This window comes from Pyrus communis, chromosome 6 (genome assembly GCF_041283825.1).
Source record: "Pyrus communis isolate YQ-2024b chromosome 6, ASM4128382v1, whole genome shotgun sequence".
In the NCBI taxonomy this organism is placed as follows: Eukaryota; Viridiplantae; Streptophyta; class Magnoliopsida; order Rosales; family Rosaceae; genus Pyrus; species Pyrus communis.
In genome coordinates this window covers 2,755,336-2,780,219 of record NC_142570.1, presented here as the reverse complement: position 1 = coordinate 2,780,219, position 24,884 = coordinate 2,755,336, and the positions used below count along the sequence as shown (strand labels likewise).

At 38.3% G+C, this 24,884-nt stretch overlaps 2 protein-coding genes and 1 long non-coding RNA gene across 3 annotated transcripts; 1 reads left to right on the top strand and 2 right to left on the bottom strand.

Annotated features, from left to right (window-relative positions):
- Window positions 1-1,388: 1,388 nt before the first annotated feature.
- On the bottom strand, window positions 1,389-3,128 carry LOC137709860 (uncharacterized protein At5g01610-like). Its single transcript, XM_088695407.1, has 3 exons — window positions 2,848-3,128; window positions 2,576-2,630; window positions 1,389-1,891 (listed from the first exon to the last, which is right to left on the bottom strand). The coding sequence occupies exons 1-3, from the start codon at window positions 3,118-3,120 to the stop codon at window positions 1,512-1,514; spliced, it is 708 nt and encodes a 235-aa protein (XP_088551533.1). The 5' UTR covers window positions 3,121-3,128; the 3' UTR covers window positions 1,389-1,511.
- A 1,558-nt stretch (window positions 3,129-4,686) lies between these two features.
- On the top strand, window positions 4,687-12,554 carry LOC137710423 (uncharacterized). Its single transcript, XM_068449438.2, has 2 exons — window positions 4,687-4,788; window positions 10,780-12,554. Exons 1-2 carry the CDS (start codon window positions 4,687-4,689, stop codon window positions 12,511-12,513), a joined length of 1,836 nt encoding a protein of 611 aa, XP_068305539.2. The 3' UTR covers window positions 12,514-12,554.
- Window positions 12,555-13,650: 1,096 nt separating this feature from the next.
- Window positions 13,651-14,911, bottom strand: LOC148696116 (uncharacterized). Its single transcript, XR_015963255.1, has 2 exons — window positions 14,682-14,911; window positions 13,651-13,859 (listed from the first exon to the last, which is right to left on the bottom strand). It is a non-coding gene; the product is annotated as an uncharacterized LOC148696116 (long non-coding RNA).
- Between the last annotated feature and the right edge of the window lie 9,973 nt (window positions 14,912-24,884).

Sequence of the window (24,884 nt, the reverse complement as noted above, 5' to 3'; positions counted from 1 at the left end):
CTTCTTTTATATATTCAATGCAACGGAAGGAAATGCACATGATTCATTTCCCTTTCATTTCATCCAAAATTTCGTTCTATTACCTTCATTATGTCACATGATTTCGTTCCAATCTGCATTCGATCGAATTGAATTCAGTGATGATCTTTTTGTTGCCAAAGCTCCTCTAAACCTCATTTGTTTTTGCTGTCTTTAATTAAGTGGAAATTTCCAAGGGCTTTTTCTTATGGTTTCATGTCAATGGTGATTGGTGAGCCTCTTGCTACAAAAACACCGTGCGATCTTCTTTTGTACAAGTAATTTTCTGATATATGAAAAACGGGTGAATGAATGTGTGAATGAATATTGCAGTTCACCCGATTAGACCACAGCTTGGCAAGCCTTCTGATATGAGCTCAGCTACTCGGATTTCCCTCTTGATATGTGTTGACATTTACTTTTTGATTAGTTTCTTTGGCGACGCAGTTTGGTGACTCGACAAAACTTTGATCAAAACCCTGATTTCCGCTTTGGACCTCAGATCTCAACGACATTGTTCGATTAAGCTACACAGCTCTTCTCCTGCTCGTGTTCTGTGTTATTAACTTCTCCTTGACGGGGAGCATAGACGAATTGCTTTTCGTAAAGAAGCCTAGTTTGTCCCGGGACACCTCAAGATTTGTATCCCTCACTTGCGCCTTGCTCTTCTTTACTTACACAGTGGCATTGTTATCCCAAACATATGGTGTTTCTTTCGGTTCATGCGATCAACTACTATGGTTTGTCTCTCGTTTATATTCTCGGCCACTCTAATCTTAAGTAAGAAAAATAAATAATTTTGACCTTGTTTACTTCTCTAGATTGCATTGCAAGCATGTTTTATATGGAGAATTGATTTTCGCATACTCATTTTCTCTCTATGAACATCCTTGTTTATTTTGCGCCTTAGATTGAATTAAATAAAAAAAAAAAAAATCAAGGAATAGAAATAAACCGGAATGTGCAAAAGGAGAAGAAGGATGCATGGAATTTCGCTTTCTATAAGGCAGTTTATAGTTTCACATTCTTGACAAGGATGGAAATCGTATAACAAGAAGGGACAAGATAGTTGCAGTTTTGGTGATCATTTTGGCCGTGGGAACAAGCTCAATTGCAACATCCACCAATATGTACAGTTCACTTCTTTGACATTCAGACTGCATTTCTCAAAGGCATCAGCGCGAAGTGAACCTGCCCGGCGCCCGCCCTTGAACTCGCTCTTTCCGAGGACTCGCCCCAACTCATTCCAACCCAACTCAACTGACGGAGTTGTGGAGGTTTTATCAGTTTATTTTTTATCATAGTTGTTTGTTGTGAATGATCATTTTTTTCTTTACATCTTTCAGAAATCTATTATATTGGGAAAATGATCAAGTCGCATGACAATTTCTGCATATTGAATTTAAGAAAACAATTGCGTGAACAATTATTTGCTTAAGATTTTGATATTCCGAAAATATAACGAGTGTAAAAACGAAAAACCTCACACATCCTTAGAATTCTTCGACTATAATGGCATCGCGAGGCATTTCATAAGCATCTTTGGGTCGTGATTTCTTCATACCAGCGGTGAACCATACTTTGTCAGACTTATAGCCCTCGACAGAAACGCTAGTGACTTTCACCCACACCAGAACCTTTGTCTTCATTCCTTCGATTCCACTAAGCTTTCCCCTCGACAATGTTCCTTTGATGCGAATGCTGTATCGTACAACAGATGAGTCCTTGAAGCTCACTTCACAGGGAGAAGGCAAGTAAACAATGAGCTTGCCCTTTGATTCGTCAAATTCGTAACATGTTATGTTCCGGGGAAACAGGCCGGGCGGAAGGTAGTACTCTCGGAGAAGATCAGGCAACGGTTTTTGTTGCTTACCTGTACAAGAAGATAGACAGGAGGGTTTAAGTGTGAACTTAAAGAACTATAAAGTCGTACTTCTGATTAATCAAGTGAATAACCATGTGATTAAAGAATAAATTGGGTCAGTCCAGCTAGGTACCAAAACCGTTCATACATAGCACACAAAATTAAGGCTGTATTAGGCCAAGAACATGTTTTGAGAAATCCAATCCGTTCTCATTCAAACCAACTCATACTCCATAACTAGTTAAGGATACATGCATTACCATATTTACTCGTTGTTGATTCACCATTTTAGTTTTTCTGTATAATGCCTAATTATTTGATGGATAATACAATTCACGCACCTATTTTTACCTCCCTCACACCTTTTTTTTTTTTTTTGTCATTGATCTTTTTCAATTCACTAGATCGCAAAAAATTAAGAGAGGTGTGTAAAAAGTAAAAATAGGAGTGCGGATAACACTACCCTATTTGATTACATCAAGCATATATCGTCCATCAGCTTGCATGCATCTTACCATTAGCACAATATAACAGATGTAGGAGTTTTATTACAAAAATCGGTAGTCTAAGCAAAAGTGGAGTCACTCCAAATAAGTCATATTTAATTTTGTCAAATTTTTATGTGACATTCAATGTATTCTTATAGAGTAAAATCACAAGGAATGAGGTTAAAATAAAAGGCTCCATATGTACCTTTGAGCTTGTTGAATATCCGTTTTGCTTTCTCCTCAACAGTGTTTGATAATGACTGAAATTTTCAATTAAAAGAAGAAAAATTGGGAAAGATTTAGTAAAAGCAAATATACACACAATTAATCTTAGACAGAACAAAAAGATCTCAATTAAGCAGCATTAATCCAAGATTACTTCCAACAAAAGAAAACAATATAATCAAGATCAAGAACAATGCATGCAACAGAGGGTGAGAGTGTATGTGTGGAAGTTAGGGTGGTAGAATTACATACAGAGAGATCTTGAGTGATGTGGGAGATCTCTTCCTTAGCTTTCTTGGAAACCCAAAAGCTCCCAACTCTTGTCAGAGTTTTCTCCATTTTCCAACTCTTCGCTAAAACACCAGATTGCAAGAAGAAAGAAGAAGAAGAAGAAGAAGAACAACGCCTCAGCCTCTCTCTCTCTCTCTCTCTCTCTCTCTTTCTCTCTCTCAATATGTGTGTTTGTTGGAGAAAAATAGAATTAAGAGATGAGAGATGATGAGACATCAGCATATGAAGTATCATTGGCAACTGCCAATCTGCCAAACTCACATTACTGCGCTGGTTTGGTATTGTTGTGCTTTGAAAAAAAAATTGTTTTTGCTGTACTGTGAGAATAAGCACATTTTTGCTGCTTCACGTTTCAACTTTTTTTTTTCCACCCAAAACTGTGAAAATAAGCTGTTTTTAAGTGTTTATCAAATACCTTTTTAAGCTCAGCTTTTTTTTATACCCACTTTTTATAAAAGCATCTTAGTACCAAACAAGTACTGCATGTGAGGAAAAATAGTTAATTAAAACGATTCAATAATTCATGAAAGAAAAAAAATTCTCAATATATCCAAATTTGAAAACCTTTAAAAGAAAAGATTGGTGTGTGGCGGCTTGAGTCACCACCACCTTATTTATCAACGTTGTATGAGTTTATATTTCAATATCTGTGCAGTGAATAGACACAAATCTCAAAATTTAAACTCATCCAATGGATTTTTCCAAAAAAACTCATTCAATGGTAATAAGTAAGGTGGTGAGCATTACCACCATTTAAGGATAGTGAGCCAAAATGCACCCCATAAACCATATCCAAGCCTATGTAGCTCAAAACAACCAAACCTCTAAGTTAATCTATACGGGGATGACCTTAATTCGTTTTTTCTTAACAATCCCATTAACTATATGCTTCTAATTCAATCAAGCGAATCATAATTGTTAATTATTTTGTACGTTAAGGAAGACAAGGACGAAAAATCACCATTTTCTCCATTCATAGATTCAATAATAGTTCAATCATGGTTGGGGCACATGACCTATATATATTTTGAAGCAGTGCCATGAGACAATTACAGGTCATCCATCACAGTTGGTATTCCCCATTCTCAAGTGACAAAGTACAAGTCAGCTCTTTAAGATAGCCCTTTTTACACGCGCTTATGCACGTACGAAAGATTTTATTTTAGTCACGTATATTTACTAAATAGCTTTATAATAGTATAGATATGAAGATGTTTGTGTGTAGAGTTTTTCATACATTTACTAAATAGTCTCTTATTAGAGGATATTCTAAATTCGACTCACATAAATGACGATAACGATATATATTTTAGAAGAGTTTAGAGCATTGTCTTGCCCACGTCGAACCACAGACGTGGATACAGAATTTGGGAGTCATATGCTGGAAAATTTATGGTATATAGTATATACCATTATTACCAACAACAAATTGGATTTAGCACACAAGTGCGCAGGCATATTTTTGTAATCTATCTATATGTCGCATAGTCCAACTATAACAAACATAGTCCAACTACATTTGTTGCTCCTAATCTTTTGAACCAAAGAGGTTTTTGTATTCTGCCATTTTTGGTGATCAATCCAAAGCACCGGCGGAACTTACACAGGAAGGACCTTCTCCTTAATTTGTAGCATCCTCCAAAGCAAATAAAACAGTGTTTCATTCTATCAATAATTCCCAGAATTCACATCAAGTTTCCTACACTTCTTTCTCCACTTTCACTCACTCAATTTCCCTGTCAGGTATCATTAATTCATCATTACAATTTCGCCCATATATGATTTAACTGACTGGGAAATATGGGAGAGATTGATACCAAACCAATCGAATCAGTCCGGGCTGCTTTGTCCTTGTTTGAAGAGAAGACTGATCACCTGAAAAAGCGGGTTTCTGGCACAGATGTAAGTGATCTAACTTTGTATGTGTACACATGAACAATAGAACTTTTACGGGAATCTTTTTATATTGCTTCTTTAGAAATATATATATATATATATATATATATATATATATATATATATATATATATAAAATCAGTGTTCAACTAGGAAACTAAATAAAGCTTATAAACAACCTACTTAATAAAGGACTCCTACTATTTACATTCCCTTTTTTCCTAATATTGACTCATGACTAACACTCCCCCTCAAGTTGGTGCATAGATATCACACATGCCCAACTTGACAAGTGAGTCATCAAACTTTCGACTACCTACTGCATGAGTTAGAACATCTGCAAGTTGCTCCTCTGAATTCACAAAAGGTATTGACACAATCTTCCTTTCAAGTTTCTCTTTAATAAAATGTCGATCAACTTCCACATGTTTTGTCCTATCATGCTGTACCGGATTATCAGCTATATCTCTCGCTGACTTATTATCACAGTATAGTCTCATGGTCTCCTTTGGCTTGAACCCAAGCCCCACAAGGAGTTTTCGAAGCCAGAGAATCTCACAAATGCCGTGAGCCATCCCTCGATACTCAGCCTCAGCTGAGGATCTTGATACTACCTTCTGTTTTTTACTTCTCCATGTAACCAAATTTCCTCCTACAAAAGTAAAATATCCCGAAGTAGACCGTCGGTCACCCACACTTCCTGCCCAATCAGCATCTGTGAACCCTTCAACCCTCAAATGTCCATGCTTCTGATATAAAACTCATTTCCCAGGTGCAGACTTCAAATATGCTAAGATGCGCATAACAGCAGCCATATGATCTACACTCGGTGAATGCATAAATTGAATTACTACACTCACTGCATAAGCAATATCAGGACGTGTATGAGCCAAATAAATTAGTCTCCCTACAAGTCTCTGATATCTTCCCTTATCAACAGATTTCTGATTCGGATCTAAACATAGATGGTGTTTTTCAACAATAGGAGTATCTACTGGCTTACATCCCAGCATACCAGTTTCTTTTAACAAATCCAAAACATACTTACGTTGTGACAAGAAAATACCTTTCGAAGATCGAGCAACTTCGACTCCAAGAAAATACTTCAAATCCCCTAGGTTCTTCATTTCAAACTCAGCCGCAAGATTTTTCTCCAACCTTGAAATCTCATCAAAATCATCTCCAGTAATAATCATGTCATCTACATAGATGATTAAAGTTATCACTTTCTCATGCCTCTGTTTAACAAACAATGTATGATCAGAATGACTCTGATAATACCCAAACTTTTTCATAACTCGAGTAAACCTATCAAACCATGCACGAGGCGATTGCTTAAGCCCATAAAGAGACTTACGCAACCGACATACTCTGGTATTTCTGCCAGCACTGTATCCAGGAGGAAAATCCATATATACTTCTTCCTCCAAGTTCCCATGGAGGAAAACATTTTTCACATCAAACTGTTTTAATGGCCAGTCCATATTAGCAGCTAAAGATATCAGAACACGTACCGTATTCATCTTGGCAACTGGAGAGAACGTTTCTTGATAATCTACACCATATGTTTGGGTGTATCCCTTAGCTACCAACCTTGCTTTGAACCTGTCTAATGATCCATCGGCTTTGTATTTGACAGTAAACACCCAGCGACATCCAACTGTTTTTTTTCCTTCTGGTAAGGACATCACCTCCCAGGTATTATTCTTCTGTAATGCCAACATTTATTCATCCATTGCTTTTGCCCACTTTGGATCCTTTAGAGCCTCCTCCACACGGGTTGGTACTCGAATAGCCTCCATATTGTCCACCAAGGTCTTGCGTTCTGGTGCAAGACCATTGCAGGAGACATAGTTGGCTATTGGATACTTCACTTTGCCTTCCGGAGAAAACCTGTCAGGTGGCACACCCCGATTTTGTCTCGGTGGCAGCTTATATGCATTTACATCATTACTCGCGTTAGTTACATAATCATCCACAATACTTATCTCAGGTATATCCAGAGAAGATTCATTGGGCAGCACTGTGGAGCTAGAGAGAGAGGGGGTTACGTCCGCAGACTTGTCAACAATCTGCCCTGATTGCAGATCACTATCACTCTCGGCTGCAATCACTCCTGAATGCATGCCGCTCTCGGCAACAATCTGCCGTGGCATTCCAGCCCCATTATCACGCACGACATCTATGATCACTGCCTCATTATGCACGGCATCAGCTACAGTGTTCCCTCCCAAGTCCAACCATTCCAGATCACCACTACAGCTCGCCCCCTAGTGATCTGAAGATGAAGATATGGGAGCATAAAAATACTCCGATTCAGAAAAGGTCACATCCATGGTAACATACATATGCCGAGTCTCAGGGTGATAACATTTATATCCTTTTTGGTGAGATGAGAAACCAACAAACACACATCGGAGGGCACATGGATCCAACTTAGTGCGATGAATTTTCTGAATATGCACATAAGCCACACACCCAAATACCCAGGGGGTGAGAGTATGAGTAGATACCACTGGAACATGGTGAGTGAGGGCTTGAAGAGGAGTGCAAAAATCAACCACCCGAGAGGGTATACGATTAATCATGTAGATGGCATAAGTAACTGCTTCAGGCCAAAAACTCTTAGGAACCGACGCGCCCAGAAGGAGAGCACGTGCTGTTTCTAAGATATGGCGATTTTTCCGTTCAGCCACCCCATTTTGCTGTGGAGTATAAGGACAGGTTGTTTCATGGAGAATGCCTTGATCACACAGAAACTCTGACAACTCACAATTAATATACTCACCCCCATTATCAGAACGGAGAACTTTAATCACAGACAAGTATTGTGTCCGAATCATCTGAAAAAAAAATCGAAATACCATACCAACATCACTTTTATTTTTTAACATATACAGCCACGTCATACGAGTGCAGTCATCCACAAACATAACAAACCACTTAATCCCAGAAGAAGTAACAACAGGGGAGGGTCCCCAAACATCCGAGTGCACAAGTGCAAATGGTAAAGCTCTTTTATTCATACTAGGAGGAAACGAAGCACGATGGCTTTTAGCAAGAATACATACTTCACAATGTAAGTCTGATTCATTTATTCCACTAAATAGACTAGGTAACATATGCCGTAAATACCCAAAAGATGCATGCCCTAACCGACGATGCAACAACCACACTTCTTGTAAATTACTAGACCGGGACGCTCGAACTGCATTAGCTCTGCCAGAAACAACGTCGTCCACATAGTACAACCCCTCTCTCTTAGTGCCACGCCCAATTATCTCCTTGGTCTGAATATCCTCAAGTAGACAAAAGGACGGATACATTAAAACAACACAATCCAATTGTTCAGTAACCTGTGGTATGGACAACAAGTGATGGGATAAAGAAGGAACAAGCAAACAATGATGTAAGGGAAGTGACGGGGTGAGATGCACAGTGCCGACACCACACACGGGTGCCAAAGTACCATTGGCAGTTGAGATATTTTTTCTGTGAGATGTAGTTATGTATTGAAACATATTTTTATCATATGTCATATGATCAGTTGCCCCAGAGTCCAGAATCCAACTTGTATGATTCTGAATTTCGGAGGCTAAGAGAACACGTCCCACGGTACCTGTGTCGGAAGACGAGTCACCTCGAGTACGAGTCAACAAATTGTGACTAGAGTCACTTGGGCTAGGCACGGCTTCCTGGACTGTTGGTGTGGCCGTAGCAAGGGAGGCACGGCCTCCACTGGACTCGGCTGCTCCACGCTCCTTGGCACGCAATTTTTTCTTTAATTCTGGAAACCAATCAGGCACCCCATGCTTAGTAAAGCATGTATCTTCAGTATGACGGGTTTGTCCACAAAAAGTACACTTCAAATCATCTTTATTTTCTCGGTTGAAAGGACGAGAATTGAAAGATTGAGTAGAAGAATTACTAGGACGAGAAGCACCAACTGGCCGAGAGATCATGGCCATGGACGGCAACCCTCCGTGATTATTATTTCCACCCATCATAGTAGCATGTCGTTGAGCTTCACGCCGAACAACAGAAAACACATCCTCAATAGATGGTAGGGGCTGAGTATGTAAAATATCACTACGCACTTTATCAAACACATCATCCAAACCCGCCAAAAAAGCATACACACGATCAATCTGACGTTCTTCTCGAAGTGTCTTGAGATCCACAGCACATTCCATCTTGATTGGTCTCCGTTGATCTAACTCCTGCTAAACGGACTTGAGATCAGCATAATACATGCCAACTGGCCGGCCCTCTTGACGAAGTCTGAACGATTTAACCTTCAATTCATAAATCTGAGAAATATCTGAGCCATCATAATAAGTCTGAGCCACCTCTTCCCAAATTTCTTTAGCGGTACGCAGGTGAACAAAAAATCTCATGATAGCAGGTTCCATGGAATTGATCAACCACCCTTTTACTATTGCATTCCCTGTCTCCCACGTCTCATACTCAACACTATTCTCAGCAGGTTCCTTGGTGCTCCCAGTCACAAAGCCCTTCATACCGCGTCCAGCAATGTGCATCTCCAAAACTTTGGACCAAAGAGGATAATTTGATCCATTTAATTTCACGGTATTTGGTACAGCAGACGCATCACTCTGAATAACAACCAGATTCAATACTGGATTATTGGTTGAGTTACTGCCCTCTAACTTCAACATACCATTGCCTCCTTCTGATGCCATTCGACTTTACTCACAAAAAAAAATAAAGCAAGACTGATACTGATATTCACCACACTGCCAGAAAAACACAGCACACCCACGCAGCACTACCACACATACACGGCAACACTGCAGAAATCGCAGCAATACCACACACACACAGCAACACTGTTTGCTGCAGAAAAATTGCAGAAAAACACTGCAGAAAACCACACTGCAGAAATCGCAGCAATACTACACACACACAGCAACACTGTTTGCTGCAGAAAAATTGCAGAAAAAACGCACCACCCACACTGCTGCACACGCAGCAAGATTACACACACACGGTACCACTGTTTTCTGCAGAAAATTTGCAGAAAAACAGTCAACCAAGCACAGCGGAAAAACTAGGGTTTCGGCGCTCTTGATACCAAATAGAACTTTTACGGGAATCTTTTTATATTGCTTCTTTAGAAATATATATATATATATACAATCAGTGTTCAACTAGGAAACTAAATAAAGCTTATAAACAACCTACTTAATAAAGGACTCCTACTATTTACATTCCCTTTTTTCCTAATATTGACTCATGACTAACATGAACAGCCTAACCGCTCAGTTCTGTTGGAAGATCCTTCCTTTAAGTTTGAGTTGTGATATGTGCATATGGTTTTCAAGTGTAACTCATATTTTCATTTTTTTTTCATGCAATTATAGCGTGTATTTAAAGATGTGATGTATGATGACATAGTAAAATTGGCTAGCACCGTCTGCTCATACTTTTGCATCCAAGTTCAAATCTCACTCTTCGTAAACCGTAATTTAGATTACATTAGAATATTATTCGAATAAAAAAAAAAACAAGTGATGCACGATCATTACCAGGTAATTTCTAGGATTTCTAGGGTTCCAAATGTGAGGATGTGAAAAACTAATTCACATCGAAAAGTTAAAAGACTTGCAAGTTTATAAGGAGTTGAGCTACTCCTACTACTACCATTGTTTTTAAGGAGTTGTGCTCTCTGTCAACCCAATTCAATTGTTCATATCAGGCTTGAACTTTTGCCACGCGTGAAAGGAGATGTGAAGGATGTGAACAATTCTCCCATATTGCAAAGTTAAGAAACTTTGCAAAAATGAAACCTCAACTTTCTTCACCAAATTTGATTTGATATAGTGCTTATGGAAAGGTATATTTGAAGATGCTTACCAAAACTAATTAACTAAATACATAATCTGGTAGTTTGTGTGTAACCATTCTCTTGATAGGCTGTTTTGGCATGCAAATATTGTTCTTAAGTTTGTTGATTCCCACAAATTTTTTTTTCAGAAGGATAGTGAGAAAAAGAGGGAGCTTGAAGGTGTGTTGAAGGATTTGGCCAATTACAAGGTGCAGCTGGAAGCAAAAGATGCTGCCTACATGCAAGCCCTTCTCAAGCTGCAACACCACCAGTACACTGCAGATGAACTCTCCGCCCTCCTTGAAAACATCGAGTCCGAAAGAGATAAGTACGTTGAGGAATGTAAAGAGGCTCGGGCGCAGATATACCAACTCGAATTCAAGGTAAAGGAGATGGCAGATCAGCTGACAGAAACTCTGAAGGTGAGAGAGCAGCTCATGCACGTTTTTGGTGAGTTGAAGGCTACACAAGCAGAGCTGCTTAGCATGGAAACAAAACTCGCGGACGCTAGAGATTCAGAGCTAAAAGCTCTAACGCAAGCGGAGCTGATGGAAACAGCTTTCGTGATGGAAAAAGAGAGGGCAGAAGAGCTTCTTAAACATGTCTCGGAGTTAAGTGAAGCCATGGTTATGTCAAGGGTTGCTGCTAGTGAAGGAGAGAAAGAGAAGTTAGCGATCTTATCTGCGAAAGATGCTGAGATTGAGGTAGCTATACAGGCTGCTCTTCTAGTACAGGAGCAGCTTGAAGATTCAAACAAACAAATGGCGAAGATGGAGGAGTTGGAGAATCAGCTCCAAGCCAAGTCTTCGTTCATTGAGATGCTTCAGTTGGAGATTAAACAGGCGAATGAAAACCTTAGTTTCTCTGAGATGGCGTCTTCTGATGCCATGAATGACTTGAAGCAGCTGGAAAAGGAGTTAGAAGAGAAGGAAAGAAAGATCTCGGATCAGGGAGGTTTCATCAGGGCGCTAGAAATGGAACTGAATCAATTAAAATTGGAGCTTATTGATGCAAGTCAAGTGGCCAACAGCCTGAAGCGCGACGTTGAAGTTCTTACTGAGGATTTACAGAAAGCTATAATAGAGCTTGGTGAGATGGCGGAAAGGGAAAACAATGCGCAGGTTGAGATAGCAATGCTGGAATCTGAGCTTCATAGAGGGAGGTCAAAAATTGCAGCAGCAGAGGCAGCTGAAGCAAGAACCGAAAATGTGAAATCGGGGTTGTACCTCGCGATTCAGCAACTAGCAATAGAAGCTGAAGCTGCCAAGAACGAAAACAGAATGTTAAAGCAAGGAGCAGAGAGCGCAGATGCAGAAACGGACGAACAATCTCCCCTTGTTGATTTTGTTGAGGTTTCCGAAATTGGTGAACTGAAGGAAGAAGCTGAAGAGCAAAAGGACGAGAACGATTACCAAGTAACAATTTCGTTGAAGGAGTACGAGTCCTTGGTTAAGAAGGCTGAGCAGGCTGATCAAATTCCTTTGTCATTGGAGGAAGGCCTTAGTCGTCAGTTCAGCTTCAGCGCCGCGGAAGATAAGTTAGAAAGTTTGAAGAAGGAGTTGGAAGCTGCAATGGAAAAGGTTGCGCAATTCAGGAACCGGGCTGAGCAGGCTACTACTAGGGCTGATCTCGCTGAGAGAGCGAAAGAAAGACTAGAGGACCAGATAAGGATTTGGCGGGAGGTGAAGCAAAAGAGAAAAGCTGCACTTGCCGCACTTAGGGAGGTATCTCTTCCCAAACAATTTAGCCCTCCCGAGTACGAATCTCCAGGTGAATTTAAGCCTCCTGCACATGAATCTGGAGAAGAATTTATGCCTCACGCATCAGAAGAAACACACAAAAAACGTCTGCAATTGCGTGAGGTACTTAAAATGAAATTCTAGTTGCGATCTTTGTTACGTTGAGGCCAGTTATTAATTGTTCATGTGAGTAAGACATACTGCTTGTTGAATTAATATATTCAGTTATTAATACCAGTTCTTGTTATCTAATGTGTTTTTCCTTTGCAAATGTATTCCTTATGCGTTCCATTGCACGCGTTCGTCTTGTTCATCTTCCTTATTTATATGATATCATTTCCTGTGTTACAAATTTCATTCAAACATATTGAATGATATGTTTCAAAGGGAGATTTCTGTTCATAAATCTGCATAAAAGCCTTAAAAGAGTGAAATTTGAGTAAATGTTTTCGAAGCATGTCGGTTGGAATTGTTGCATTGCTGTTCAAATTTGTATAAAATCATTGAAGAACATGATTACCATCTAAATCTTACTTTTTACTTGAACTCGCCATTTTCTAAGTCCGACTAGAGGTTCATGTTCTTGAATCCAAAGTAGTTGCCGAAAAAGTTTGTAACATACTGCACAATGTGTCGCATTGAGCAACCCTAGCACAGGATATTTCGACCCCATAAGGGATTTTTTATTTTTTATTTTATTTTAACAAACGATATTATCTATATTAAAAGGAATGAGGTAGGCTAAGTCTCACAATGGGTTAGCAATAATGTGGTTCAAGTTCACCCTTGACGAGAATCGAACATAAAACCTCTCACTTAAATCAACTCTTAATTATTATTTGAGATTTATGAATTTGAAAAGATTAAATTAACAATAAAAGAAATTTGGAAGTTTGTAAATAATATTAGCAAAGAAGAAAAGCGTTTTTTAAATTAAACAATTTAGAGAAAATATAGGGTTTAGCTGTCACCATTACAATCCTATTCAATTCTACCAATTACTTACAAATTTCCACATACATGCTTTGAAGGCTAGGTTTTCCTAATGCATATTCTCATCGTGATGTTCAAGCGAAAACGTATATCTAACATGCAATCCATATGTGATGTTCAGATCATAAACATACAAGACTCATTAAGTTTTGTAAAAACCCTTTAAAAAACCATGCAACCTTTAAGTGACACACCCCGATCGAGATCAGGGCATGCTGGCCGTCACGTGGAAGTGACGTAACCATGTGCACAGTGCGGAAGCTAATAAAATAATAATAAAAGTACGAATAAATAAAAACCAACTTTACACAAAGTAAGAACATACATGTGCAAGCGTAAGTGTGAAAAACAAAGTTCAGAGCTCGAAGACCTAATGCAGTCCGGGAGAAATAACACTACAAAAACACACCCAAAGGTGGTCCTACACTGGTGATAATCTGTCAGATATGCCAGGGAAATCCTCTGGGGAGCCACCAAAAGTGCTAGCCAACTAGAACCTGGAGGGGCGCAAAACAAAAAGTGTGAGTGGGCAAAAACAAAGCTTTTCAAAAACCAATTCATAAACAAGTTCTAACCCCTCGCCGTAAAACCTGTATACTTCCCAGAAAAGTAGAATGTACATATATATATATATATATATATATATATATATATATATATATATATATATAAGTCATGCTCAGAAATATGCCATGCCAAATGCCTCAAATAAATGCAAGTGCTCAGGAAAATGTCAAAACCAATGCCATGGATATGTCAGCCGGAGTCACCTAACGTGACCTGTACGGCTGAATCTAGAGCTCAGATCTCCATCTCACTAACTGTACCTGCACACGAGTCGGAACCACCTAGAGTGGTCTGTATGACAGGACTGGGTGTATAAATAGTACGCTCAAGTGCTACGATCACGTGAAGGCTAGGCGACTAATCGCGGGTCACCTACGAGTCGGAACCACCTAAAGTGGTCTGTACAACAGGACTGTGCACCTAACTTGGATCCAAGACGAGCGTGTGGTGCGGGAGGTGAACATCACGTGAAGGACTGTGCCCAAGTCTGGGCGGGAGAACTAACACCGGGGGTGCAGGTTATGAGCTCTCTATGCATCTCAAACCACTACTGAATATAAGCATAAACCATACTCACCTGGCACTTACATGTGCGCCCGCAGCACCAACATACATACATATATAGGCTACTAACAATGCATAAACAAACGGCAAATATAATTTATGGCATAAAAACGTATAAACGTTTCAATTCATTTTCTAGGAAAAGCATAACTATATAGGTATATACGGAAAACCAAAAGCCCACTCACTGGTATGTAGAAGGGTCGTAACCCCCTTGCCTCGAGTGACCGCGCTCGTCCTCGAGATAGGTCTCACCTATATGCGAAACAACTATAAAAACGTTAATTTTAAAACACATAACCAACATCACGAAATAACTTCTCATACAATGCTCAAATGGGGTGTATGAATACACCAACGTGATCTACTCAACCTTAGGAACATCCCCATATTTTTAGAAAAATTTTCCACCGCCGCACGCGCCCTCACGCGCTGGCCAAGGCACAGCCACATGCGCCGCCCACGCGCAGGCACGTGCCTGGCACACTGACGGCGTCAGTTAACGCCGTTAGGAATATTCCTTCCAAACTGACGGAATATTCCGTCATCTTCTCCGGCGAAGCTCCGGCGCCGTCGCCGGCGCCGGAAAATCGGGAAAACTTTAAAACCTTGCATGGAAAATCGGGAAAACTTTAAAACCTTGCATCTCACTCGTTTTTCAACCAAATTTCACAAAATTGGTACCAAAATGAAGCTTACAACAAGAGGAACAAATCCATACCACTTTCAAGCACTAAAACACACGGAATCTCGCCGGGAAAACACCACCAACTCCGCCCAACCTTGTAACTCACGATCCCGACGTCCAAAACCTTCAAACGAACCACCCCGAGCCTCCTAAGGACCTAACCAAGCTTCCTACAAGCTTGAAATTCCCAAAAACACAAGAATTAACGTGTGCATGAACAGTGACCAAATCGGGGTATCCCGAGTTCGACGTGAAAACGAAGGTATCCTTACCTGAAATGGGTATGGTTGAACTCCTACGGACCTCACGAGCACGAATATGTAATTTGTTTCCTCGATTTGTGAAGGTTTGGATGGTTTTGGTTGTGTCCGTACATGTGGGGATAGAAATGGGAGAGAGAGAGAAAGGAATAGGGTACGGGACACGGAAAGGGGTGAAGGGATGTGGGAAGGTGTGTGTGGTCCAGAACCAGCCAAACAAAACCCAAAACAACCACACAACGAAACCAACATGCTAAGGGCAAAATCGTCATTTCACCTTTACGGTTCGAAAATCCGGAACGGGCTGTCACAACCTACCCACCTTATTAGAATTTTGTCCCGAAATTCAAAACAACCACACAAAGGAAATCCCTAGCGATCAAGGAACAACCGAGGATACAAATCCCTCATCCGATCTTCAGTTTCCCACGTAGCTTCCTCCACGGAATGGTTCATCCACAAAACTTTCACCAAATTCACTGTCTTGTTTCTCAGAACCTTTTCTTTCCAATCTAGAATCGTCACTGGTTCTCATCATAAGTCAAATCCGAATTGATTTCCAAGGGTTGAGGAGGTATCACATGAGACGGATCAGAAACATAATGTCGAAGCATGGACACGTGAAAAACGTTATGTACTTTAACCAACTCGGAAGGCAACTCCAGCCTGTAAGCTACCTCGCCAACTCGCTCGATGATCATGTACGGTCCGATATACCTGGGACTCAGCTTACCTTTCTTTCCAAACCGTACAACGCCTCTTCATGGTGAAAGCTTCAGAAACACCCAATCGCCAACCTCATACACTCTATCAGTAGCATGCCGATCTGCTAAACTTTTTTGCCTATCCTGGGCCGCCTTCAGGTTAGACTTGATTACCTTAACATTTTGAGTAGTCTCCTCAACGATCTCCAGGCCCACCAAAACTTTTTCTCCAACCTCTGACCAACACAAGGGTGTGTGACAAGATCTACCATATAACGCCTCAAAGGGTGCCATACCGATACTCGAATGAAAGCTGTTGTTGTAGGAAAATTCCATTAAATCCAACCGCTTGTGCCAAGCATCACCAAACTGTAACACCGAAGCTCGCAACATATCCTCCAAAGTTTGAATGGTTCTCTCTGACTGTCCATCCGTCTGAGGATGATACGCCGTACTATAAAGTAGTCTCGTACCCAAAGCTTCCTAAAACGCCACCCAAAATTTAGATGTAAATCTTGGATCACGATCCGAGACAATACTCACAGGGACACCATGGTACTTCACGATCTTCAAGATGAACAAGTCAGCTAATCGGCCTAAAGAATACTTCTCCCTTACTGGAATGAAATATGCTGACTTAGTAAGCCGATCAACAATCACCCAAATGCCGTCGAATCCATTATGTGTACGCGGAAGCTTGTACACAAAATCCATAGTAATATTTTCCCATTTCCATTCTGGAACGGAAAGCAGCTGCAACAACCCAAACGGCTTCTTTCTTTCCGCCTTAACTTGCTGACAAACAGCACACCTACTCACATACTCAGCTATCTCCCTCTTCATCCTCGGCCAATAATAAAATGGTCGAATGCTATGATACATTTTAGTAGCTCCTGGATGCATAGCATAAGCCGAGATATGTGCTTCATCGAGAATTGCTTTCTTTAAATCCAAATTATTAGGCACAAACATCCTACCCTCCTGCATCAGCATGCCATCCGAATCACGAACTCTGAGGTCTCTCCTCCTCCCTCGATCTCGAGTTTGGATCATTTCTTGAGTTTCCCTATCAGCTACCTGAGCTTCAAGCACCCAATCAACTAAAATTGGCCTGACTTGAAAATTAACAAGTAAAGCCACTTCTCGATCTTCTGCCTCCAACCTCACTCCCGTGGATCTTAAGTCTGTCAAAAGAGGAATGTGACTAGCGTACAACGCATTGATATGGCCCTGGGATTTCCTGCTAAGTGCATCAGCCACTACATTTGCACGACCAGGGTGATAATCAATCGTGCAGTCATAATCACTGTGCAACTCCATCCACCTCCGCTGACGAAGATTAAGATCCTTCTACGTAAAAAGATACTGAAGACTCTTATGATCTGTAAAGATCTTACATTTCTCTCCATAAAGGTAATGTATCCACAACTTCAACGTAAAAATAATGACGGCTAACTCCAAGTCATGTGTAGGGTATTCAACTCATGAGGTTTCAGTTGTCGTGAAACATAAGCAATTACCTTACCATGCTGCATCAACACACAACCCAAACCATTCAAAGAAGCATCACTATAGACCTCGATACTTCAACTGCTGGAAACTCTGCTCATTATAGACCTCGATTTGTGAAGGTTTGGATGGTTTTGGTTGTGTTCGTACATGTGGGGATAGAAATGGGAGAGAGAGAGAAAGGAACAGGGTACAGGACATGGAAAGGGGTGAGGGGATGTGGGAAGATGTGTGTGGTCCAGAACCAGCCAAACAAAACCCAAAACAACCACACAACGAAACCAACATGCTAGGGGCAAAATCGTCATTTCACCCATACGGTTCGAAAATCCGGAACGGGCTGTCACATTAAGAGCGTGATGTTCATCTTAAGTGAAATTTCAATTACTAATCACAAGAAACCCTCTTCAATTTCAGGGTGATGTTCTAACAGAAATTGCATCAAATTACTTGTCTAAATATTCTAATGGTGATCAATCATTAAAATATATAGATAGTTTTAATCACGGTGATTAATAATTCAAAGCAAGCATGTATGCTTTCATAAGCAAATTAATAAAGTCACATTTTCATGCTAAGATTCATGGCCTAACCCTAGTAAAAGGAATTAGTTACGCATACTCATAATAAAAATTAAAGAAAATAACATTAACTAGAAAAGGATTGAAAACACCTTGTAAGGAAAAAAAATATGAAATTCTCCAAAGCTTTGCTAAACTCTCTCAATGTTGCGTAGAGAACCCTAATGGCTAAAAAGCCTTATTATACTACTCCAAATTAAAACCATCCTAGAAAAGGTTTTCTAAAAACTAAGAAATAAAATAATAAAAGGATAAATAGGAATTACATTTTTATTCTCACTAGGAAATCTGCCCATCAAAGAGATAGCTACCTTTATGGACCTTCAGGGCTCCAAAACAAGCCCAAAATGACTCAAATTAAAGATTAGGACCTCCTCTTCAAGTTCCAAGAAGAGCCCAAGTCCAAAATCGATCATCTCCTAGCCCAAAATTGCAAGTAAGCTCTGCAGCCCAATCTACCAGCACTACGCGCTAGGCATAAATTAATTTGCCACGATCAAATGTTTTGGGATAAAATTATGAAATTTTGACACAACCTTCTTGACAGCTTCACGAACCTGCTTCAATTGGAATCACTCAAAAATTCCACCATTTGATTACTTTATAGCAAAACATCAAAACCCTAAACACATAGCAAAACATCAAAATCTCACCAAAATATACCAAGAATAGGGAATAATATATAGTATATCATTCACCTTTGACGAGAATCGAACCTAAAACCTCTCACTTACAAGTGAAGAGGAATACCACTAGAATCTAGACCATAGTACGAAGTGGCGACCCCAAAAGGGAAATTTAAGCCGGAACGGATTCAATGTGAGGAATACGAATTATCAAAACTTAAAACCGATGTGGCCGGGTTTTAGATTTCTAGCTGTAAGCTTAGCACCACATAGTTGATAGGAGTAATGCTTAAAATATTGATATGCAAATTTATAGAAATATCAATGAATATATCGATATCGGTTGACTTCCATAGAAATTTGCAATGGGTGGGTATATCAAGTTTAGATTTAGTCAAAATTAGAGAAAAATTTCTCAAAAAAAATTCAAAGTTTCGAAATATATAATGAGTTCCGGTAAATTTTGTATTGAATCAGTAAATATCATTGATATTTATTGATTTTTCAATATCTTACCGATATAAAGTAAAGTTCGCATTTCACACCCTCTATTCCTATCGATTCTTAATTTTTCGATGAAAATATCGATTCGTGAATATTTTTAACACTGAATAGGAGTCACCGTTGGAACCTGTGAGCTGATGTTCCCCACATACTCCTATTGACGTCAGGTCTTTAAATAAAGTTTGAATTTGAAGGATTTGGAGTGCATTTTTCAGACCAGAAGAAGGGTCTGAAGTTTCTGTACACGGGTGACGTGGGAATTGTTGCACATGCTTGACCAGAGATTAGCATTAATAATCTTATAGTTAATATACTAATTGTGTTGTACTTTGACTGGAATAGCCGTAACCCTGCTGTCGTGGTGAGGACTAAGGAAAAAGAAAAGTCTTTGAGTATAGCTTTGAAGTCGAATATTTGAAAGTGAGGTGATTTTTACACGTTTTTTTGAACTTCTTACACAATTCTTTTATTTCTAATCATTAAATTTAATAAATTAAACAGAAATGATGAGCAAGATTAAATAGTGTGAGCGTTAAAAAGAATGTATGTTTATCATTTTCCTATTTTCAAGCAATGCATTTGCATCTACCTTGTATTAGTATTACTCTTTATAGGCAAAAAGCCAAAATTAATTGGTCCATCTCTACCCAATCACTTCTACTGTGATATTTAGGAGCTAAAATCGTTTGCACTCAAAATTCTCTGTAGCATCTCTGTGACATATGTGAGATTTAAATGAATGAGATAGGTCACAGAAATGCCACATAAAATTTTGAATGTAGAAACTTTGAACTCGATATTTAGTCTAATATTTAATTTGAAATCGATTTGAACTCGATATTTAGTCCAATATTTAATTTGAAATCGATTTGAATCCAGGAGTGAGTTGCTAGCCATTATAGTCTTTATGTTCATTCTTCCAACTTGATCAGTTGCAATAAGCGCTAATTAATTAATAGTTTCAAAGAACTTAATTCGTTGCAAGCCTGTAGTTAAGACTTGAGCTTGCATGGTTAATTACCTTGTAATTTCATTTTCCATAATTAACTAACAAATACCTGCAAGTTGGGGGTGCATTGACCCCCTATAAGCGTGTGAGATTTTATTTAAGTATAAATAAATTCCCTTTTTATGCATCTAATTACTATGATCTTTGTTGGAGAGATTTTTAAAGTGCCCGAAATATAACACGGTATGCTATATGTTATTATACAAGTGGAGAGAAGTTTTTTTTTAAGCGTCCATCTACTTGTATAATGACATATGACGTATGTACCTGTATTTCGAGCACACTGAAATTTTTTTTCTTTCTTTGGATTTTATTTTTCGACCTCAGTCCAAAACCCCATTTTTGCATGCGAATAATTAAATGGCCACTAGCCATCCAAATTCAAAACCCAAATAAGTGTCTTTTAGAATATTTGGCTGAGAGCATAAAAGTAAATGGAGCTCCAAATTTTATATGATTAAAATCTCTAAACTCATCACAATGATTCATATAAATATAAGAGTTAAAGAACCCATATGTCCAAATTCGATTACATCATCACTAGTAAAGGATAAGTGTTTCAATTTTTTTTTTTATTGTGTTGATGTCACACCCTTGAATTATTTAGTTTAGTCTTGTCAATTTATGCAAGCAAATTAGAAAAGAGCTTCCTATTGTGCAACAGATGGGAGTGTTCATTTTCTCTACCACTACAAAAAAAATCCCTTGGCAGATGAAATAAATTTGTCAGGTCAAATGAGGTTTCGTCGCTTAAAATTTTAAGTGATGAATATCTATCGGGAAAGGTCAACCCAAAAGTCGTTGTTCAGAATAAACTTATTCCTCAGGCGAACTAATTTGCCCAACGAAAAAAGTCCGTCAAGTAAAGGAACGTCAATTGACTTTACCTGACGAATACATCTTGGTCGACGAACTGTATTTCGTCGCGCAAAGCCTTTGGGAAAACCATATATGTTGATCAGCATTGCCCAACAAACGCAAAATTTCATTGGACAAACTCACTTGACCCGATAAAATATAGTTCATCGGGCTAAATTTTATCGTGGTAAATAGTATTTTCTGGTAATGTTGTTATCTAACTTATTATATGCTTGAGCTTGACTGTATTGTGCTTGCCACTTTCTTTTACTTATCTTATTTATTTGTATGATTTGAAAGGAACTTTTCATCTTCTTTGTTTCTTTATTGCGATAGGAAGTACCAGTTTGGCATAGTTGAAATTATAAAAAAAAAACAGGTATGAAAAAAAGTTAGGATCTATTTAATGTTTGATAAACACACTAAAATCAGTTTTTTTTCACTCTACCGTTGAGGGTGAAAAAAAGCCAAAATCCTGAAGCAGCAAATCATAGCTTTGAAAAAACAGTTTTTTTACAAAACACGCGGAGCTACAGTGCAATATTAATGAAACTTTCTAAATTCCAATAACACCTTGTTATTTTTACAAAATGACAATCATTATCCCAAACGACTGGAAGGATCTCTTTCCTATTCCCTCGTTCTCCACTCACATCAGATCCCTAGGACCGCCGTCGTCCCTCCCACTCCCGCTCGACACTGACCACCACTGCACCAACGATTATCCCTCTCCTCCACACACGATCAAATGTGATGATTAAAATACTGTTTTTTTTTAAAGTTACCAAACACTTAAATACTGCATTTTATTGTTAAATCACTTTAAAAAAAAAAAAAAAAAAAGTTTACCAAACACTTAACTGATTTATTTTACAGCTATTTAATCTCACAGCACAGCAGAAACAGTTTTTTTAAAAAGCACAGTAATAACAAACTAACCTGAATAGTGATCACAATAGATTCTGGTTTATAAATTTATAATTAGGATATATCTAGCGTACATAAGGCAGAGCCAGCGCATATGTCAATGAAACATATACCCCTCTCAAATGTTGTTGTATAATATTATGTTTGTATAAATATTATGATTAAAATTCTTTTTGAGTTGCATATATTTTGTTTTCTCAATGAGTAATAGCCTATTTCGTTCAATAACTGAAGAAAGAAAAAGTGGACAAAAGAGACCAAATTAGGGAGTACTAATTAAAAATTAGGTTAACAATCACTAAAAAACAGCTTGAGTATACTAAAATGTCATATTTGAATTGAGTTCCTCTCCAAATCTCCATCTCCAGAGCCGACGAACTCAAAAATTCAAACCACTCAATTTAAATCATATTTGTCTTTCCTCTATCATCATCATGTTAAAATTTGCAAACTATTGAACAAAAAACATCATGTTAAAATTCTACCACTCTCACCAAACAAAGAACGTAATATATACTAATATATAAATATATAGTTGACAAAAATGAGTATTCCACTTTGACTTTGATCAACCTCATTCACATCCCACGAGTACATCAGATGGAATAGTTCCCTTTCCCCGGAAGCCAAATCCAAGATCACGACCTCCGGCCGACACACACATGCCTTTGAAAACCACCCAAGCACAGAGACTTGTTTCCATAGATTCCTAATCCTGGATTAAAACTAATTAACCCATGAAAAATGAAAAACAAATAAAAAAAATGCCCTTTGACGGGTCAATTTTGTTCCTAAAGATTTACAGATTTGCAACAGCAGTTTATAAGAACCCTAACTTTATGTCATTTTCTTGATTACTTTTCTGTCTGGTCTGTCTGGGAATTTTTCACATGTTTTGTGTAATACAGTACTGGTATTAGGGCTTTTTGGTTTGATGTTTATTCCCCAAAACGCAAATTAAACAAGCTTATATTCTTTACGCCAACTGTTTCAAAAGTAAAACAGCCCTAATTGACCAGCTTTATCAATGTCTTGAAACTTTTTTTTTTTTTTTTTCCCAAAAATTGGATTGCACGGGAAAAACGACCAACAAACATATGTGACCCTTCTCACATAGCAAGGGTCCCATATATTAGATCTAGAAGTTGTTGGGAAATACCTAAATGGCTTTGAATATTTGCAAGCTCAATGTTACAAAAAAATGAGGTATTAGTTATATCATAAACAACCAAAGATTGTGACTCTTTTGACCATATCATTGTTGTTGGCTTCCAAGTTTTGGACAAGGATCTCTCAATGGTTTTGGGACTTCATATTTTAGTCTTGCTGAATAGTTGAAGAATGTAAGTGGCTAGTTGATCAAGTGATTGAGCTGATTAATCGACCGATTGCTCTCACATTCCGCAACGTATAGCTTACAAGATATGCACTTGAGAAACCATTCACGACAAAAAAAAAAACAGTGTAAACCATTTCATTTTCGTTATATGTATATTAATAAAATAATTATTGCATGTTGAATTTATAATTTTGTTAGGTGAGACACCACCATAACACACGTAAGTTGTAACCCTTATGTTAATAAAGGCTCTAATCTGCATATTCAAAGTTTTGTCTTCTTAAGATTTTAAAACCATTTTTGTATAAAATTCAAAACTATTTTGTTGTAAGACTAATGCATATTACAACATTTATTCGTAATGAAAGTTAATTAGAAGAGTAATGCTAAGTAGATCGATTTTTTAGACTAAATTTGTAAACCATATAATGTATTACCAACAAAAAATAAACACGTTAATCAACACCTAAGTGATAATTCAATCATTACCAGTCATGTCATATGGTTAAATACATGATAGATTTTTCAATGTGAAGGGAAGTTTTTTTTTTTTTTTTTTTTTTTTTTTTCCACTGTCCCTCTCTAATTGTATAATGACATATGATGTTCCACTCCATACTCCAAACACACTTGAAAATCTCTTTATGTAGATGATTTCCTAGCATTGGAGTTTAATCAACAGGCAGGAAACGGGTCTAACTCAACAACCTTCTATATGGATAAAATTTGAGAGTATTAAGGATAATAATTTTCTAAACGGTTTTGCATCAAATTCCAAAACCATGGGTGCCCTTTCGACTTTGAAGAATATTATTCTTAGTAATTTTGTTTTGGATTAGTATTACGGTTTAATGGTATTGATCTTCACTTGCAAGTGAGAGGTTTTAGGTTAGTTTCTCGTCAAAGACGAATATAAACTACATCATTGCTAGCTCATTGACAGGTTAAGCCCAACTTCCTTCCTCTTAGTGTATACTATCGTTTGTTCGAAAAAAAAAAAAAAAAACAAAAACAAAGATTCAAGTAGAACATGCTAAACAACAAAAATGGTATGGTTAAATTAGAATATGATGCTGCTTAAATACTAATTAATTAAGAACAAAGATAATGTCAGTTCATAGAATCCAAACAGACCAACGTGAAAGCATATAGACATGGACATCACAGTATTCGTTTCTGCCTATCTTTTTCTCTCCCGAGTCAAAACCCAACGCCTGTTTACTCAAACCGGTCAACATGGGCGGCTCAACGGCCCCCAGTCGACTCTATTAGCAGAGAGTTTTTAAGCTAATCAACGCAATCAAGCAAGATCTTTCATAACCAATAATTAATTTGTAATTATAATTAAATCACTGAAATAAAATAAATTCAAAAGAAAAATTCCTT

Coding starts and splice junctions, on each gene's coding strand:
- LOC137709860 (XM_088695407.1), bottom strand. CDS start 3,120: ATGATACTTCATATGCTGATGTCTCATCATCTCTCATCTCTTAATTCT. Junction 2,631..2,847: donor ACATCACTCAAGATCTCTCT/GTATGTAATTCT, acceptor TGAAAATTTCAG/TCATTATCAAACACTGTTGA. Junction 1,892..2,575: donor GATATTCAACAAGCTCAAAG/GTACATATGGAG, acceptor CTTCTTGTACAG/GTAAGCAACAAAAACCGTTG.
- LOC137710423 (XM_068449438.2), top strand. CDS start 4,687: ATGGGAGAGATTGATACCAAACCAATCGAATCAGTCCGGGCTGCTTTG. Junction 4,789..10,779: donor AGCGGGTTTCTGGCACAGAT/GTAAGTGATCTA, acceptor TTTTTTTTTCAG/AAGGATAGTGAGAAAAAGAG.